The sequence below is a fragment of the Protopterus annectens genome, chromosome 3.part1 (assembly GCF_019279795.1).
Source record: "Protopterus annectens isolate FY-2018-M chromosome 3.part1, PAN1.0, whole genome shotgun sequence".
NCBI lineage: Eukaryota > Metazoa > Chordata > Ceratodontiformes > Protopteridae > Protopterus > Protopterus annectens.
Window position 1 is genome coordinate 174980959 of NC_056732.1, and position 18215 is coordinate 174999173.

At 43.3% G+C, this 18215-nt stretch overlaps 1 protein-coding gene across 1 annotated transcript in view; it reads right to left on the reverse strand.

Moving 5' to 3' along the window:
- Positions 1–18215, reverse strand: part of KIF5B (kinesin family member 5B) — a 2669048-nt gene that overhangs the window by 1717736 nt on the left and 933097 nt on the right. Inside the window, exon 10 of the mRNA XM_044066703.1 lies at positions 2048–2193. Within this exon, the coding sequence (XP_043922638.1) occupies positions 2048–2193 (146 nt within the window). The remainder of the gene's footprint in view (positions 1–2047; positions 2194–18215) is intronic.

The window sequence follows — 18215 nt, forward strand, 5'->3', positions numbered from 1 at the left end:
TAGAAGGAAAATTCAGCATAGGACAGGAGGCACCAGGATACAATGGTCAGATGCGTAGGAAGACAAAAACATACACTGATATCCAGTCTCCATTAAAACTCTACTCTCTGAAGAGACTGCACTTTTCTATACTATTAAGGATCATCACTCTGAAAATGGAGGACTGCAGATGTGTTAAGATAATCAAGAAATGAACGATAAATTCACCTGAGAGAAACATGTAGCCATAAGTCATATAACTTGGTTTTAGATAAACCTACAAAAGAAAATGGTTTGAGTTTTCACAATTTATGTGCTTTTGCAGAGAGATTTTGTTCCTTACCTTTTTACATGCTAGATTTGACCTTCCACTATGATCCTTCCCAAGCAAATTACTCAATGGCATACCTTAAAAACACCAAAGAAGCAGCCTTCAAAAGCATTTTGACAGCATTCCTTTAATACCTGTATGAAACTCCACAAAGCTGCTCACCGTCTAGACTGCCTTTCTATCAAAAAAGATGCGAGAGAGAGGGACTCTCTCTGCCTGACTGAAAGCAGCTAGTCCCTTCAAGTGTGACAAATCTTTCTTTTGAATACCTCAACAGCAAATTCAAAACTGCACAAAAATACTTTGGGAGATACCTGCAACTAAACAGAATGTATTAAAATCTCCTGTTGAGCAGTCACCTCTGTTGTGTAAAGGGCTAATGCCATTAACAGCAACCCAGTGACTCAGGACTGACTAGCAATCCAGACATTAGGGGGAAGCTAATGAAGGATGGACAAAGGGGGCAGTTTATGCTACGTCACCTATCCTGTGGGAAGGCAGGTGTTCAAGGCATTGTGAATGCACTGCAGAAAGGTGCACAGCATGTAACTTACAAGTGGAGATTTTTCCCTGGCTCTGTCAATGTCCATACAGCAGCCTGCATGTTATATATGTGGAACTGCAAATATTTCCAAGGAAAAACAAACAGGCCCTTACACCTGCTACAACACACAACAACCAATAAGGGAAGAGTTAAAACAGAAAGGAAAACCCTGGTGGCAGCCTGGATGACGATCCCCAACAGCTGGCTCTTGGCCAAAGGGAAAGAGTAGGCTGGGTTGGTTATGGGTGGAGAACTGAAGGTTGCCAACTAATGAGCAGAAAAAAATTACCAAAAAAAACCTCTCAAAAACCTTTCATACTAAGCAGCTTTTAGCTGACTCCTACATAAGCATGCATGACAAATGATCTACTGTGCAGGGAAGTGCACACATCCCAAGAACAGATTTTTCTTTGATTTCCAAGATGAGTATTACGGGAATTATAGCAAAATGATAATCAAACTACTTTTTAAACTTTTTTGTTTGGAGGGCGCTTTACAACCTCGCAAGTCAAACATAATCAACTCCAAACACATTCAACCTTAAGGGAATGGCTATTCTTCCTTGCAGTGACCTTTATCAACTACTCTGCAACAAACTGTGCATATTATCAAACTCTTTGAACTTACTCAAATGTCCTTTCCATTCCAAGACTCACTCAACTCTTTTTGTTTTAAATGAATATCATTTTGGGCTATACTTGCATTCTAACCAGCCTCATGGAGTCCTAAATAGCTTCCTTGACAAACAATATCAACAGCATTTTACATAAAAAATGTATTACTGTAGAAAAAACAATCTCCCTTAATAGCATAAACTTCTTCAGCTACAGTGAGCAAATTGCAAAATCAGCCACAATGCAACTTTTTTGTTTGCATGTCACTTGTAGTATTCATCACAGAGTCTGCACCTCACTCAGTCTGTAATTCAGCTATACTGAGGTCTTTCACTGTCTTAGTAGGATTACACTAATTACCAAAACTCAAACCAAAACACGGATTTAAAATTTGTAGATGTATAAAGATAGCCTTCCTTGACTTTGCTACCGGACAATTCTGCCCTACTTTACACTTCACAATTATTCTACATTCTTGCTAGTTCCAGAAAATAAGAATTAGCAGTTAATATCTTGTTGAGCTTCCCAAACAATTAGTGCTGCAAGCAGCAAAACTAAGAGATAGCCAATTCCACTGACCTTTGACCAAACAGCAGTGTAGACTTTGTTTCAGCTTCATTATAAGATGACGGAGAGCAACATATAATAATGGTAGTTCGGCAGTTACCACCAAGGGAATCTTGAAGAATTCTAGTCATTTTACTGTCACGATATGGAACATAAGTCTGAAACAAAGTTGTTGGACATAGCAGCAAATTAAACATTTCACAGAAAGGCACAGCTGTATGAAGGTACTCACCAAACAAAAGATTATAAATAGATTAATAACTTGGGTAATTAGTAATCACATTTGCGTTACTAACCTACAACCTGTGGTTTTAATAAAGCAGAGTACCTTAATCATTCACTATTGTTGAGACTCAAAGAATTATGTTTATTAAGATAACACAATATGTTTGTTCATTCAAAAAGTTGTTCATGCACTCACCATCCTTTCAGTTAGTAAAGACATTGTATTACTCTAGAGCTGTAACATCTCATAGTAGAATGCACCAACACAGAACTGTAGTTTCTTTGAAAAATATTACAATGTCGGGGGAAAATAAGGCAGAAGCCAAATATTACATTTTCCAAGGAGTACTCCACTGGTACAAGATGATTTTTTTTTTCTCCTGAGCTGGTTACTGGACACTCAAGCATGATATCAAATAAAACTACAAGTCAAATGTACAAACTAAAAGATAAATGTCCAAAGGGGTGTACAACAGATACAGAGGACTGAAACTGGGTCTCTCATCATAACCAGGTTGTGTTTGAAAAACTGATGTCAAGAATCTTAGTGTATGCAGCACTGTAATTACACTCCAAAATAGGAAAAAGACAAGCTTTTGTTCAGCACGTAACGTGTCTGTTAAGATCGGGTTTCATGCTGAGAACTGACTGTCCAGTAATGGTCGCCAAAGAACATAGGCAGAAGGTAGAAAAAAAACTTAGAGCGCTATACATGTGTGTGTGTGTGTGGGGGGGGGGGTTAACCTTTAACGAATTTCTACACTAACCAAAGCTGTCTGCTCAAAATGTGTACTCATGAAAAATTTTATTTTTTATGCCCTGAATGCCCTCATGGGGGCTTATATTATCATAAGACTATTGCATGTAAGGTAATTACAAAGTAGAAGCCATTGTAGGTATTTCTGTGCCAGACAGTGGTGTGAATGGTTTGGTAAGGTGGATGAAAACTTAGCTGTTTTATTGTAGCAAACTTCTTGTGCATTTTCTATGGCACACTGAATATTATTCAGGATGGGTGCTGCACAGAGAAGCAAAGGGAAAAAGAAAGGATGCTGCCAACGAATTTCTAGAGTAGCAAGTGAGAAAAGGTTTGTTGCCATAAAGTAAACCCAGCTTTCAGTAAGTTTTCTTGATGGCTTGAGTGATGTGCTGATCATATTTTCAGTTATCAGTTAAGACACCAAGATATTTTGAGCTGGAAACGGTTTCAATTGAGGTATTATTTGCTGATGTACTGCTGAAGAATTGTTTCTGTATGGACATTGATAAGAGTAATTTATTTTTGTTAGCATTTAAAAAGTACAGTTGTGTACACTTACCATAAATGCAGATGTTCGAGTATATTCACTGTTGCAGTCATTACATTTGGGTAATCTGCTGGCAGGTTGCCCTCAGTCGGCCCGAATATCAAAGTCTTGGGTCCTGCGTCGGTTGCTGTCTTCTCTTCCATGACGTTAGGTCGTCAGGGGTATAAAACATGCAGCCGATGCCATTTTCTTCAGTTTTTCTTGCCCCAGATGTCAGGTGCCCCCCAAATGGGGAGCAAAAATACATATATATACATAGATATATACACACACACACACATATATATATATATATATATGCACTTTTAGAAACAAACTTTACCTTCATCTAAAAGCAAATACACCACAAAGGCTTTAGAATATAGTGAAGGAAAGAGAAGTTCTAGGGGTGGCAGGTGGGTAACCCGGACTGCAACAGTGAATACACTCGAACATCTACATTTATGGTAAGTGTACACAACTGTAATATGTTCTTCATGTTTCACTGGTGCAGTCATTATATTTGGGTAGAATCCCAAAACTGTGGATGGGAGGATGGAGCTAAATAGCATTAGGAGTGGCTATAAAGCCCTGCAGAACTGCAGTGGCAAAGCCTGCTCTGGACGTAGAAGAGAGGCAAATGATAGTATGAACAGAGCTCCAAGTAGCAGCTTCTAGAATGTCTTTGGTTGGAACTCCTCTGATAAAAGCTGCTGAGGTAGATGCAGCCCTGGTGGAATGTGACCTGATTCCCTTGGGCACTGGTTTACCATGATGCAAGTAGCAGAAAAGTAGTTTTGTACCTACCATAAATGTAGATGTTCGAGTGCTAATACAGCTGCAGTCATAACAGATGGGTTTCTCCTGCCGTCAGGCGGGTCCTCGGTCGGCCGAATTCCAAAGTCTAGGTCCGGCGTCAGTTGTCGTCGCTTCTTCCCTGACGTCAGTGCGACAGGGGTATAAAAGAACCAGCCAACGCCATTTTCTTCAGTTTTTCTTGCCCCAGATGTCAGGTGCCCCCAGAAGGAAGGCAAAACATAAATTTATGTAGTAAAGCAAATGCAATATAAATAAAAAAACAGTAGTTGCAAGCAAATACACCATAAAAGAATACCCCAATGAGGTTGTATGAGGAGGTGTTAGCCATAAGGCCTGTCCCAAGAGGGGAAGGAGGGAGGGAAACCTGGACTGCAGCTGTATTAGCAATCGAACATCTACATTTATGGTAGGTACAAAACTGTACTATGTTCATCGTGCATACAGATGCAGTCATAACAGATGGGTAGAATCCCAAAGCTAATAAAGGGGTGGTAGGCACTAAGTGGAACTAGGTGGAGCCAGGATGCCCTGCAAGACTGCAGTGGCAAAGCCCGCTCTAGTTTTGGAGTATAATGGTAGGTGATAGTGCCTGGAGAAAGTATGTACAGAACTCCAAGTGGCTGCTTCCAAAATATCTTTGGTAGGAACCCCCCTGAGGAAAGCAGCAGAGGTAGCTGTGGCCCTTGTGGAGTGAGGTCTGATGCCTGTAGGTACAGTTTTACCATGAAAAGAGTAACAAAAGCGTATGCAGTGGGCTATCCATTTTGAGATAGTCTGTTTGGAAATAGGCTTCCCTTGAGCACCTGTAGCATAGGACACAAAGAGTTGCTCTGATTTTCTGAAAGGCTTTGTTCTGTCCAAATAATAACGGAGCAGTCTGTGAATGTCCAAGGAATGTAGTAGCCTCTCCCCTTTGTTTTGTGGATTAGGGTAAAGCGTAGGTAAGTGGATCTCCTGATTCAAGGCTACCCTGGATACTACCATTGGCATAAATGAAGGATTGGTTCGTAAGGAAACTCTGTCCTGATGGAAAATGATGAAAGGCTGCACAGCCATGAGGGCTTGTAGTTCTGAAACTCTGCATGCTGAGGTGATAGCTAGAAGGCAGGCTGTTTTCCATGACAAATATTGCAGATCTGTTGAAGCAGCTGGCTCAAAAGGAGGCAGGGTTAGTTTTTCTAGAATGAAATTGAGGTCCCAAGCCGGTACTGGTTGCTTCCTTTGGGGTTTTATATTCTTACCCCCTCTGAGGAACTGTCTTAAGAGAGGTTGAGAGAATAAAGGAGGATCAGTGTTGTACTCTGCAGAAATGGCCGAGGCATGGATTTTGATGGAGGAGAATGAAAGTCCACTGCTTAGCAGCTCTGCTAGGTACTGTAGTATTTGAGGTAAATTCAGTATTCCAGGATTCTGACCCTTTTTCTGATTCCAGACACAAAACCGTTTCAATTTTGCGGAGTAGGCTTTTCTAGTAGAAGGCCTTCTGACCTCCATAATGACATCCTGCACCTCCTTGGAGAGTAGGGTCTGCTGTGAATTTAAGGAATTCTCCATGCAGCTAGATTGAGTGTTTTCAGCTGACTGCGAAGAGTTTTGAAGTTGTGCTGAGTCAGTAGAAGAGGCATTAGAGGCAGGATCCATGGTGGGGAATGCGTCAGGCTCCTCAGGAGTGGGTACCAGTGTTGTCTTGGCCAGTCTGGAGCAATGAGAATCATCTTTGGTCTGTCTGCTCTGGCTTTTAATAGAACTTTTGGCCAGCAGTGGAAGAGGTGGAAAGGCATAAACCATCATTGTTGTCCAACTGAAAGAGAGTGCATCCACTTTCCAGGCCTGTGGATGAAAGGTCCTTGAGCAGAATTTTGTCAATTGGTAATTTCTGTGGGTGGCAAAGAGATCTATGTCTGGCCTTCCCCATGCTTGAATTATCATTGTAAAAACTTGAGGATGCAACTTCCATTCGTGTGGATCTGTCATATTTCTGCTCAGGTTGTCTGCCAGTGTGTTTTCCTTCCCTGGCAGGAATTGTGCTTGAAGTTGGATTTGCAATTCCAGAGCCGTGTTCCAAAGGGACATGGCTAGTCTGCACAGGGGATATGAATGAGTTCCTCCCTGTTTGTTTATGTACCACATCACTGTGGTGTTGTCTGTTCTTATCAATAGCTGCCCTGGATGCAGTAGGTCTTTGAAAGCCATAATAGCATTTTTTACTGCTAGCATTTCCTTTTGATTGATGTGTAGGTGCTTTTCTTTTTGTGACCATTTGCCCTGAATGTACCGATCTGTCATGTGCGCCCCCCAGGCGTAGTCCGAGGCGTCTGTTGTGATGACTTGATTTGCTTGAGGCTTGCAGAATGGGAGACCTATGTTTCTTTGGCATGCTTGAGCCCACCACAGAAATTCCTTTTGAAGACATGGAATCAGTGGTATGATGGTTTCCAAACTGTGGCTGTGTTGAGATCATAAGTTTTTTAGGTACCATTGAAGTTTCCTCATATGCAGCTTTGCACATGGGATTAGCAGGATGCAAGATGCCATGAATCCCAGAGCCTGCAGGATTTTCCTTGCAGTCAGCCTGGTGAAGGTTGCCAGTTTTCTGAAGTATTGAGTTAATTGCCCTTGTTTCTCTGGCATGAGGTAGGCCACCAGGGTGTTTGTATCCAAGCTGGCACCCAGGAAAATTACTGTTTGAGAGGGTATTAGTCTTGACTTCTTTTTGTTGACTGTGTATCCCAGAGATTTCAACAACATTATTACAAATGCCAGGTGTTTCAGAAGAGTGTGTTTGCTGTCCGCTTGGATCAGGCAGTCATCCAGATATGGGTATATTTGTATCCCTTGAAGTCTGCAGAAGGCAATTACTGATGCCAGGCATTTCGTGAACACTCTGGGCGCAGTAGATAAGCCAAAGGGCAATGCAGAGAATTGATAATGGGATGAACCTGCAAGAAATCTGAGGTATCTTCTGCAATCTTGTCTGACTGGGACATGCAGGTATGCCTCCTTGAGGTCCAATGTCACCAGCCAAGACTCCTTGCCCAGCATGGGAAGACGCTGCTGTAATGTGAGCATCTTGAACTTTGGTACGAGTAAATATGTGTTTAGGATGGAGAGGTCCAAAATAGGTCTCCAATCTTTGCCCTTCCTTGGTACCAGGAATAGTCTGGAATAAAAACCTTGACCCTGTTCTTGTGCAGGTACCTCTTGAATAGCTTTCATGCCCATGAGATCTGAAATTTGTTTTTGTGCCTCTGCCCTTTGATTGTGTGGCAGGTTTGGCATGCCTCTCATTTTTGGAAGGGTGTGAAAGTGGAATCTGTAGCCTCTGTCTATAATGTCCAGGATCCATTTGTCTTTTATGACAATATGCCAATTTTTCAAAAATAATGCCAGTTTTCCGCCTAAAGGAGCTGCCATTTGAGCCTTGCTTGGCATGCAAAGGGGAAAGTCATTGGGTCTGCTTTCTGAATGGCTGTGAACTATCCTCACCCCCTCTTGGTGTAGGTGTTTGCCATTGTCTGCCTCTAAATGATCCTTGAGATTGCCCTCTACCTCTCGGGTGCCTGTATCTACCTCTTTGAGGTCTGTCTGTGGCTGGAAAGGACCAATTTTTTGAAGGCCAATTTCTACTGAAACATGGCGGTTGTACCTGTAGGAAATCTTTCACTGTTTGCATTGATTTTGCCTTTTCCTCCATTTTCTTTAATACCTCCTCAGCTTTAACACCAAACAATACATCTTTTTGAAGAGGTGCATCTAATAATTTAGCTTTGACATGATCTGGTAAGGTTTGCTCTTTAAACCAAGCATGTCTACGTATGACTGATCCTGTAACAGCAGCTCTACAAGAGGCCTCTAAAGCATCAAAACCACATTGCAAGGCATGTTTACCCACTTGCTCTGCACTATGCAACAAATCCTGCAACTCCTTCAAGTCTGGTTGTTCAGGTTGTGACATTTTGCTTTTCAACTGAGATAACAAAAACTGTTGATACTTTAACATATGGAACTGATAGTTTAATGCCCTCATGGTTAAAGTGGCAGAGGTGTATACCTTTTCCCCCCACCTTTCTAAAGCTCTGGAATCTCTCTCTGAAGGTAATGGATTTTTGGCAGTGGAGGCCTTAATTCCCTTGGGACCCTGTGAAATAGTTTCTGGGTCAGCCGCATGGCTTTTGTATAGGAATTGGTGTGAATCAGGCACCCGGTAATACCTGTCAGGCTTGATTGGAGCTGGAGGTAAAGAATCTGGGTTAAGGCTGGCCTCTGAATACACATCATCTAATATGTCTAAGACAGGAGGTATAGCCAGAGGCCTGTGCTGAGGAAGCAAGAGGAAATCCCTGAGCTTTTTCTTGGAGTCTGAGTACTCTTGGCCTTCCCAGTGGAAGTGTTCCCTCAAGGTATGCAAGGTTTCCCCAAAAGAGTAATCCCTCAGGGGGGGAGACAGAGGGAATGGACTCCTCTGCATCAGAATCTTCGAAAGGGGACTAAGAATGTTCCTGGTCCTCAGAATGCTCTGAAGTAATGGAGGCCTGGTCCGAGGAAAGGTATTCTTCCTCCACTCTGGGCCTTTTGTCCAGGGGGGGGTTGAGAACCCCTGATAAGAGTAATCAAATCCTCAGCCATTTTGAGCATCTGCTTTTTAGGCATGGGGCCTTGAGAGGGGCCCTGTGGAGCTTGTCTTTTAGAATGCATGGCTGCTTTAGATTTAGCGTAAGCCTTAATGGAAAAAGAAGAAGAAGGCCTGAAGACACCTTGAGAGGTGGCAGGCCTGTCTGAACTCTGAGTTTCCCCGCCAAGAGTGACTTTGGTATCTGTAGTCGGGGTGTGGGCCGAAGAACCTGCGACCTCGGGCACAGAAGACACCGCTAATGAAGTGTCATCGGTAGTCAGGGGCTGTGTAGGCGCCTCGCTGAGAACCAGAGCACATGTAGTCGGATTTAGCGTGGTGTCGGTAGAGGTCGCGGACCTCGTATGTCGGTCCTTATCTTTACGTCGTTTACTCAAAATTGGAGTCGGTGTATCTGACGACATGTTGTAATTAAACTTTTTGCCAAAATAGTGTTGGGCGAATTCCGCCCGACGCTTAATAGTGCGTCTGTTGAATGTAGCACAAAAACGACAGGCCGAGACGTCGTGGTCTGGGCCTAAGCAAGGTATACAGAGGGAATGGAAATCCTTATGCGGTATTTGCTTCCCACATGAAATGCAATTATTAACTTTGTCTGACATCGGTCTGAGGCAAGAAAAGTTTCCCCAACGGGGTACTTAGCTTTCTAGAAGTCTTCGGTTGAAAAATATTCGTAATCTCAGGAGCTGGCCGACCGGCACTTGCGAACTGCTTCTGCTTCGGGAACCGCGCGGCAAGAAAGACTGAAGAAAATGGCATTGGCTGGTTCTTTTATACCCCTGTCGCACTGACGTCAGGGAAGAAGCGACGACAACCGACGCCGGACCTAGACTTTGGAATTCGGCCGACCGAGGACCCGCCTGACGGCAGGAGAACCCATCTGTTATGACTGCAGCTGTATGCACGATGAACATCGAATGCAGTGGCTTATCCACTTAGAAATAGTCTGCTTTGATATAGCCTTCCCCTCTGATCCTGCAGCAAATGCCACCAGTAGTTGCTCAGACTTTCTTAGAGATTTGGTCCTGTTTAAGAATAATCTTAGCTGTCTGTGTACGTCCAAGGAATGCAGAATCCACTCCCCCTTGTTCTGCGGATTTGGGTAAAATGTTGGCAGGTGAATAGTTTGGTTAAGAGTCACGCTGGATACCACCTTAGACACAAAGGAAGGATTGGTCCTGAGGGACACCCTGTCCGGGTAAAATGTAATAAAAGGCTCCAGAGCCATGAGGGCCTGTAGTTCTGAAACCCTTCTTGCTGAAGTGATTGCCAAAAGGTAATCTGTTTTCCAAGATAAAAACTTTATATCCACAGTAGCTGCTGGCTCAAAAGGAGGCAGGGTGAGTTTTTCCAGCACAAAATTGAGGTTCCAGCACAAAATTGAAGTCCCATGCAGGAGTTGGTGATCTTCTGGGAGGCCTTCAATTTTTGGCCCCTCTAAGATACTGTTTTAACAGAGGATGAGAAAAGATGGGAGGCTCCGTGTTGTAATGAGCCGAGATGGCAGATGCATGGATTTTTACTGAAGGAAAAAGATAGGCCCTTGTCAAGCATCTCAGTCAAGTATTGTAAAATCTGAGGAATATTTGGCTTTGCTGTGTCCGTTCCTTGTGCTGGGTTCCAAGAACAGAATCTCTTCCATTTATCAGCATACGATTTTCTAGTACTAGGCCTTCTTGCTTCCAAAATGACATCCATCAGAGACTTACTGACAGGTGTTGTTTGAATGATTACATGATAAGCCATGCTGCCAGGTTCAGAGTTTGGAGCGGAGTGTACAGAATTTGATTGCTCTGCTGAGACAGTAGATGAGGTATTTGAGGCAAGTACCAAGGAGGGAGTCGAGACATATTCCTTAGAATTGGGTACCAGTGCTGGCAAGGCCAGTTCGGGGCAATTAGGATCATTTTTGGTTTTTCCTGTCTGACCTTTAGTAAGACCTTGGGGAGAAGAGGCAGAGGAGGAAAGGCGCAGACTGATAGTTTTTTCCAACTGAAGGATAGAGCATCCACTTTCCATGCTTGTCTGTGATAAGTCCTTGTGCAGAAATTGTCCAGTTGATGATTTTGGGAGAGGCAAATAGATCTATGTCTGGGCTCCCCCATTTCTCTGTTACCATGTTGAAGACTTGTGGATCAAGTTTCCACTTGTGAGGGTCCAAAAGATTTCTGCTTAGGTCGTCTGCCAGAGTACTTTTTCCTGGCAGGAATTTAGCTTGAAGATGTACTTGGTAGGTCAACGCTGTGTTCCACAATGCCATGGCTATTCTGCAAAGGGGGTAGGAATGTGTACCCCCCTGCTTATTAACAGTGGTGTTGTCCATCTTTATCAGTAGTTGTCCTGGATGCAGCAAGTCCTTGAAATCTGTCAGGGCATTCTGAACAGCTAGCATCTCTTTTTGGTTCATATGCAGATGCATTTGTTTTGGGTTCCATATGCCCTGAATGCATCTCCCCATCAGGTGGGCCCCCCCAAGCATAGTCTGATGCGTCTGTAGTTAGGGTTTGGGTTTTAGATACCATTGTAGTTTTCTCATATGCAGTCTTGCGTATGGAAATTAGTAGAATGCAGTATGCTATGAACCCCAAAGCCTGCAGAATTTGTCTTGCAGATAACTGGGTTTTTGTTGCCATCTGTTTGAAGTGTATAGTCAGTTGCCTTTGTCTGGCGTAAGGTAAACCATCTGGGCAGTTGTATTCAAGCTTGCACCCAGGAATGTAATTTTTTGAGAGGGTACCAGTTGTGATTTCTTTTCGTTTGTGTACCCTAGGCATGTTAGAAGCCTTTTTACAAATGCCAGATTTTGAAGAAGAATGTCCTTGTTTTCTGCTTGAATGAGACAGTTGTCCAAGTAAGGATAGATTTGTATGCTTCTTTGTCTGCAAAATGCAATTACTGGTGCCATGCACTTTGTACATAACCTGGGCGCAGTAGATAATCCAAAGGGCAGTGCAGAGAATTGGTAATGCATAAAACCTGCCTTGAAGCGGAGGTATCTTCTGCACGATTCCCTTATTGGGATATGCAGGTATGCCTCTTAAGTCTAGAGTCACTAACCAAGCGTTCTTGCCCAGCATGGGCAGTAGCTATTGTAAAGTCAGCATTTTGAATTTTGGGATGTCCAAAAATGCGTTTAAAATCTATAAGTCCAGTATTGGACACCAAGCATCGTCTTTTTTGGGTACCAGGAACATTCTTGAATAAAAACCTTGTCCTTTTTCCTGTTCTGGTACTGGATGAATAGCCCCCCTATCCATGAGGGATGTAACTCGTTTCTGAGCCTCTGCCCACTGATTTTGTGGCAGATCTGGCCAACTGTTTGGAATTGGCAAAGTATGGAAATGAAATCTGTACCCCTGGGATACTATGTTTAACACCCACTTGTCCTGGGTTATTAACTGTCAATTTTGAGCATGAAGTGCTAATTTTCTTCCCAAGGGGGCTGCCAACAGATAAGTGCTTGGTGATGGTAGAGGGAAGTCATTGAGACTGCTTACTGTAGGGTTGTGCTTTGTTTCCTCCAGATTTGGAGGTAGAGGCACCCCACTGCTTTGACCTGTAAGAACCCTGTGATTGGTATCTAGAGCCTTTTGAGCGCCTGGATTTGCCTTGTGAGGCTGTTGGACACAGGAAAGGACCAATTATTAGTAGGCCAGTGTCTAATGAATCTGGGTGGCTGTACTTGTAAGAAATCTTTTACAGTTTGCATAGATTTAGCTTTATCTTACATTTTCTTTAAAACCTCTTCTGCCTTATTACCAAACACAGTATCAAGCTGTAAAGGTGCTTACAACAATTTAGCTTTAACATGATCAGGCAGATTTTGCTCCTTGAGCCAGGCATGCCTTCTAATCACAGGTCCAGTAACTGCGGCCCTGCAAGAGGCCTCCAAGGAATCGAAACCACACTGCAAAGTATGCTTTCCAACCTATTCTGCTGCATGCAATAAGTCCCGTAATTCTTTATTTTCCACACAATCAGAAATCAACATCATTTTCTGTTTCAATACGCCCATAACATGCTGTTGATATTTAAGCATATGAAACTGGCAGTTTAAGGCCCTAATTGCCAAGGTTGCAGACATATAAACCTTCTTTCCCCATCTATCCAGCACCCTGGAATCTCTATCAGAGAGGGTAGGATTCTTGGCTGTTGAGGCCTTTACACCTTTGGGACCCTGTGAGATGGTTTCAGGATAAGCAGCAGGATTTTTGAATAAAAATTTGTGGGAGTCAGGAACCCTGTAATATGTCTGGCTTACTAGGAGCTGGAGGTAGGGGAATCAGGAGCCATGCTCGATTCTGCAAACATCATCCACAATATCTAATACAGGAGGCATAATCAAGTGTCTTGCCTAGGCCTCTTAGCGGGGGGTTGGGAACCCCTGATCAAGGTAATTAAGTCTTCAGCCATTTTGATCATCTGTTTTTTAGGCATAGGGGCCTGAGCACGTGGCTCATGCGTCAGTTTTTTAGACTTGGAAGTTGTTTTTGAAGCTGGCGTCAGTTTTATATAGAAATGTTGAGGCCTGTAAACACTCTCAGAAGCCGGTGCCTGCTCAATGGCTCCAAACCCATCCGTGGGAGAGAGAAACGCGGGTTCAATACTCTGAGAATCTCGCAGCATACCGGACTCCGCATGGGTCTCGGTAGAGGCCTGCGACTCAAAAGTAGCGGGCATCAGGGGCTGCAAAAGCACCTCACTTGAGTACAGGCGAACCGGCGACTGGCTTAGGAGAAGCTTCGTCGTTGGTTTTGGACCTTGACGGTCTGTCTCTTTCCTTTTCTTTGCGTTTTTTGTGAACTCCGGTAGTCGGATTGCTATCTGACGACATTTCAGGTTAATTAAATCTGGATCCAAAATATTTTGAAGCAAAGATATACCGACGCTTAATAGTGCATTGGTTAAATCTAGCACAAAACCGACAGCAAGGCACGTTATGATCTGGGCCTAGGCAAGGAATACAGTACAAATGAAAATCCTTATGAGGTATTTGCTTCCCACAAGTAATGCAATTATTAACTTTTACTGACATTGATAAGGATCAAGAAAAAGTTTCCCCAACGGGGTACTTGGCTTTAATTGAAGACTTCAGTTCTGAAACTCGAATGCGAAAATTTCAGGAGCCGGCCGACCGGCACTTGTGAACTGCTTCTGCTTCAGGCACCATGTGGCAAGAAAGACTGAAGAAAATGTCGTCTGCTGCATGTTTTATACCCCTGATGACCTGACGTCATGGAAGAAAAGACAGCAACCGACGCAGGACCCAAGACTTTGAAATTCAGGCCGACTAAGGGCAACCTGCCAGCAGATTACCCAAATGTAATAACTGCAACAGTGAAACATGAAGAAAATGTAGTTGGTAGTCATCTAGCCAGGCCTCAACTGTAGAAAAGGAGTCCTGGCAGATTTGGTGCAAAGCATATGATCATGGCACTGTGTGTATTCTACTATGGAGGTTTCAACCTACAACTTTGCAGTTTCTGAAGTACCCTGGTCACTCATCTATAATACAGATCCACTTTCTCCTTCATAGTTTCCAAACAGTATTGTTTACCTATGTTTCAGCTGCTGTACAGGTCAAGTATTTTTAATGGCGAACTTTTATTGCTATGACTTGGCTAATTTTAATTATCAATTAGTTGTTACAATTCTTGGAGCTTTCCTCTCTGAGCCTTTGCTGAAAGGGGACTTTCCAGGTAAACCCAATGAAAATAGAGGAGTTATGTAAGAACTTACCACGACGATAGATGTCCCTCTCTTCTCTGTTGCAATATTCCTGACTTAAGGGAGTTGTCTGCCAAGGTGACAACTCGATGTTGGCCATTATACCAAAGTCTTTTACTACCTAAGATGCGTGGTACATCTGACATTGGCCAACAGCAGATGTCGGCCATAAAAAAGATGTACGCACTCACCAACCTCAGAACTGAAACCCCAGACAAAGAGACAGTCAAAGGAAATGTGGATCAGTGCATCCTAGAAAGGAAACGTGGGAGAAAGGAGGGAGGGTTGGAATACTGCAACAGAGAAGAGGAGGACATATTTCTTTAGGTAAGGTTCTTACACAACTAATCTATGTCCTTCTATTCTTCTGTTGCAGTGTTCCTAACTTAAGGGAGATTACAAAAGCTCATGAGGAAGTGGCGGAGGAATTGACAGAGGAATTTTCAAGGAAGCCATGGAGAATGGCTCTGGCAAACCCTGCCCTGGATCTGGAGATGGAGTCCAGCTTATAGTGTTTGGTGAAGGTGTGGACAGAAGTCCAAGTAGCAGCTTCTAGGACAGAGTCGGTATCCAAACCCCCGAAGAAGATACTGCCCTGGTAGACTGAGCTTTGACTGAGCCAGGGAGAACCTTACCATGGTGGGCATAGCAAAAGGCAATAGATCTGGATATCCAGTTAGAGATGGCCTGTTTAGATGCAGGAAATCTCAGAGCCCTGGGATGGAAAGACACAAATAATTGGTCTGTTTTCCAGAGGGGTTTAAGTCTTATGTAAGTAGAACCTGTGTGGTGTGTGTACAGGATCCACTCACTACTGTTCTGGGGACAGGAAAAGAAAGTTGGTAGGTGAATTGCTTGGTTTAGGGACAATTCATTGACAACCTCTGGCATGAATGAGGGACTGGTCTAAAAGGGCACTCTGTCTTTATGGAAAGACAAGAAGGGGAGAGAAGCCATAAGGGCTTGTAACTCTGAGACCCACCTGGCAGAGGTAATGGCCTCCAGGACTGTTTTCCAAGTGTACTACTTGAGTGAGCTAAAAGCAGCAGGTTCAAACCATGCTGGAGTTAATTTCTCTAGTACAAAGCTGAGGTCCCAAGGTGCAGCCACCAGTCTCCCTGGGGAGGGGGTCTGATATGAAGACCACCTTTGAGGAATTGTTTAGCTTTTAATCTGGAAGCTAAGAGAGGATTTAGTGGTAAACAAGGAGAAACAGCTGCCAAATGAGCTTTAACTGAAGAGTATGCTAGTCCTGCATTAAGCAATTCACACAGATAGGAGAGAACCATAGGCGGGAGCACCTCCAATAGGTCCTGGTTCCTAGTCTGACAACAAAGAACCTCTCCCATTTGGAGAGGTAAGATTTTCTACAAATAGATTTCCTGGCCTCCTGCAGTACTTGAAGCACATCCTCGGAGTAAAGGTGTCGGAATGGAATTAGGGCTCTATCATCCACAGAGTTAATAGGCGGGTTTCCAGATGTGGGTGTAGGAGTGAGCCTTTGTTCTGTGTTAACAGGTCCAATCAGTGGAGTAACTTGTGGTGATTGCCCTTGGCTAGGTGAAATAGAAGGGGGAACCAATGCTGTCTTGGCCAATAGGGAATCACCAGCAAGATTTCTGTCTTTTCCTGTTGGACTTTTAAAAGGACTTTGGGGATGAGTTGAAGGGGAGGGAATGCATATAGGAATTTTCCCCTTCCAGGGTATTGAAAGTGTGTCCACTCTATATGCCTGAGGATGGTACTCTCTGGCACAAAGTTGAGGAAGCAGTTTGTTCATGGGGGAGGCAAACATATCTACTTGTGGAATACCCCACTGATGGACAATGTCTAAGAACACATCCTGTGAAGCATAAATTTGTGGGAATGTTTCCTGGATCTGCTTAGAGTGTTCGCCACTGTATTCTGGCTGGAGGGGATCTACAACCACTTGGAGAGATGCATCTAGATGACAAGCTAGAGCCCATACCTGCATGGCTAGTCTGCACAGGAGATGGGATCCACTACCTCCCTGCTTGTTTATGTATCACAAGACTGTCATATTGTCTGTGTGTACACGTAACCTCCCTGGTCTGATCAGTGATTTGAAGGCTTGGAGGGCCTAAAATCAGTGCCCTCAATTCTCGCACATTTATGTGTTCCTTCATTTGGGAGGGAGACCAATGCTCTTGAGCTATGTGGAGGTCTAAGGCAACCCTTCAGCCCAAGTCCAAATCATCCGTAAATAAGGTCCAAGTAGGTGGAAGAGGGTGAATTTGAAGACCTGGGTTTAGAGATAGTTGTGAGATCCACCACTGGGGCTCCTGCTTTAGACATGGTAGGAGCACAATCAGGTGTTCTAGATGGTGAGCATGCTGAGACAATACTGACTTGAGGAACCATAAGTTTCCTCATATGGAGCCTTGCCAGAGGAAGCACTGGGATGGTGGAAGCCATTAGGCCTAAGATCTTGAGGAAATGTCTGGCAGAAATCTGATTTAGATGGAGTGTCTCTGCAAAGATTAGTGAGATCTCCTGTGCCCCTTGGAAGGTGGGAGAGACACTATCATGCTCAGGGTTTGGAACCCTCAGCCCAAAAATGAGGTCTTAGGCTGGGTCCAGGGATGACTTCTTGAAGATGATGGTAAATCCCAGGCTTTGAAGAATGGCAATTGCCATTTGGAGGGATTTGTACAATTCTGCTTGAGAAGTGGCTTGGATTAAGAGGTCATCCAGGTATGGGTAAATTAAGATCCCCTGAAGTCTGCAAAAGGCTACTACGGGGGCTAGATATTTTGTGAAGACTCTCAGAGATGTAGACAGTCCAAAAAGCAAAGCCAATAACTCCCACAGAAAAATCACTGGAATCTCCTGTATCTGTGGTGAATTAGGAAATGGAAATATACATTCTTGATATCTACTGAATCTAGAAATGTCTGAGGAAGGTCAAGAGGAAACATTGTTTGAAGGGTTAACATTTTGAAAGAGGGGGCTATGAGTAAATTGAAACAAACCAGGAATGTGGTGGAAGCAAATAGTTCTACCAAAAAAAAAAGCAGAAATGCAGCAAAAACTAAAGTAGAACCACACCACGGCCAGCAAAATTATCAGAACAAACTTTAATGGTGAGCAGTTTCGCAGATGTGATAGCCGCTTCATCAGACAATACAAATTTCTTTTCACTATTTAAAATAATGACATCCAATGAAATTACAAGTGCAATTAAATATGCTGGTTGAGTATAAAAAATTCAAGCCATATCACGTCCAAGTACGCATTCTAAATTAAAATAATTATTTTAACTTCGAATTTGTACTTGGAAGTGATATGCCTTTAATTTTTTTATTCTCAATCAGCATATTTAATTGCACTTGTAATTTCATTGGATGTCATTATTTTAAAAAGTGAAAAGAAGTTTGTATTGTTTGATGAAGCGGCTATCTCAGCTGCGAAAGCCCTCACCGTTAAAGTTTGTTCTGATAATTTTCTGGCCATGTTTTGGTTCTACTTTAGT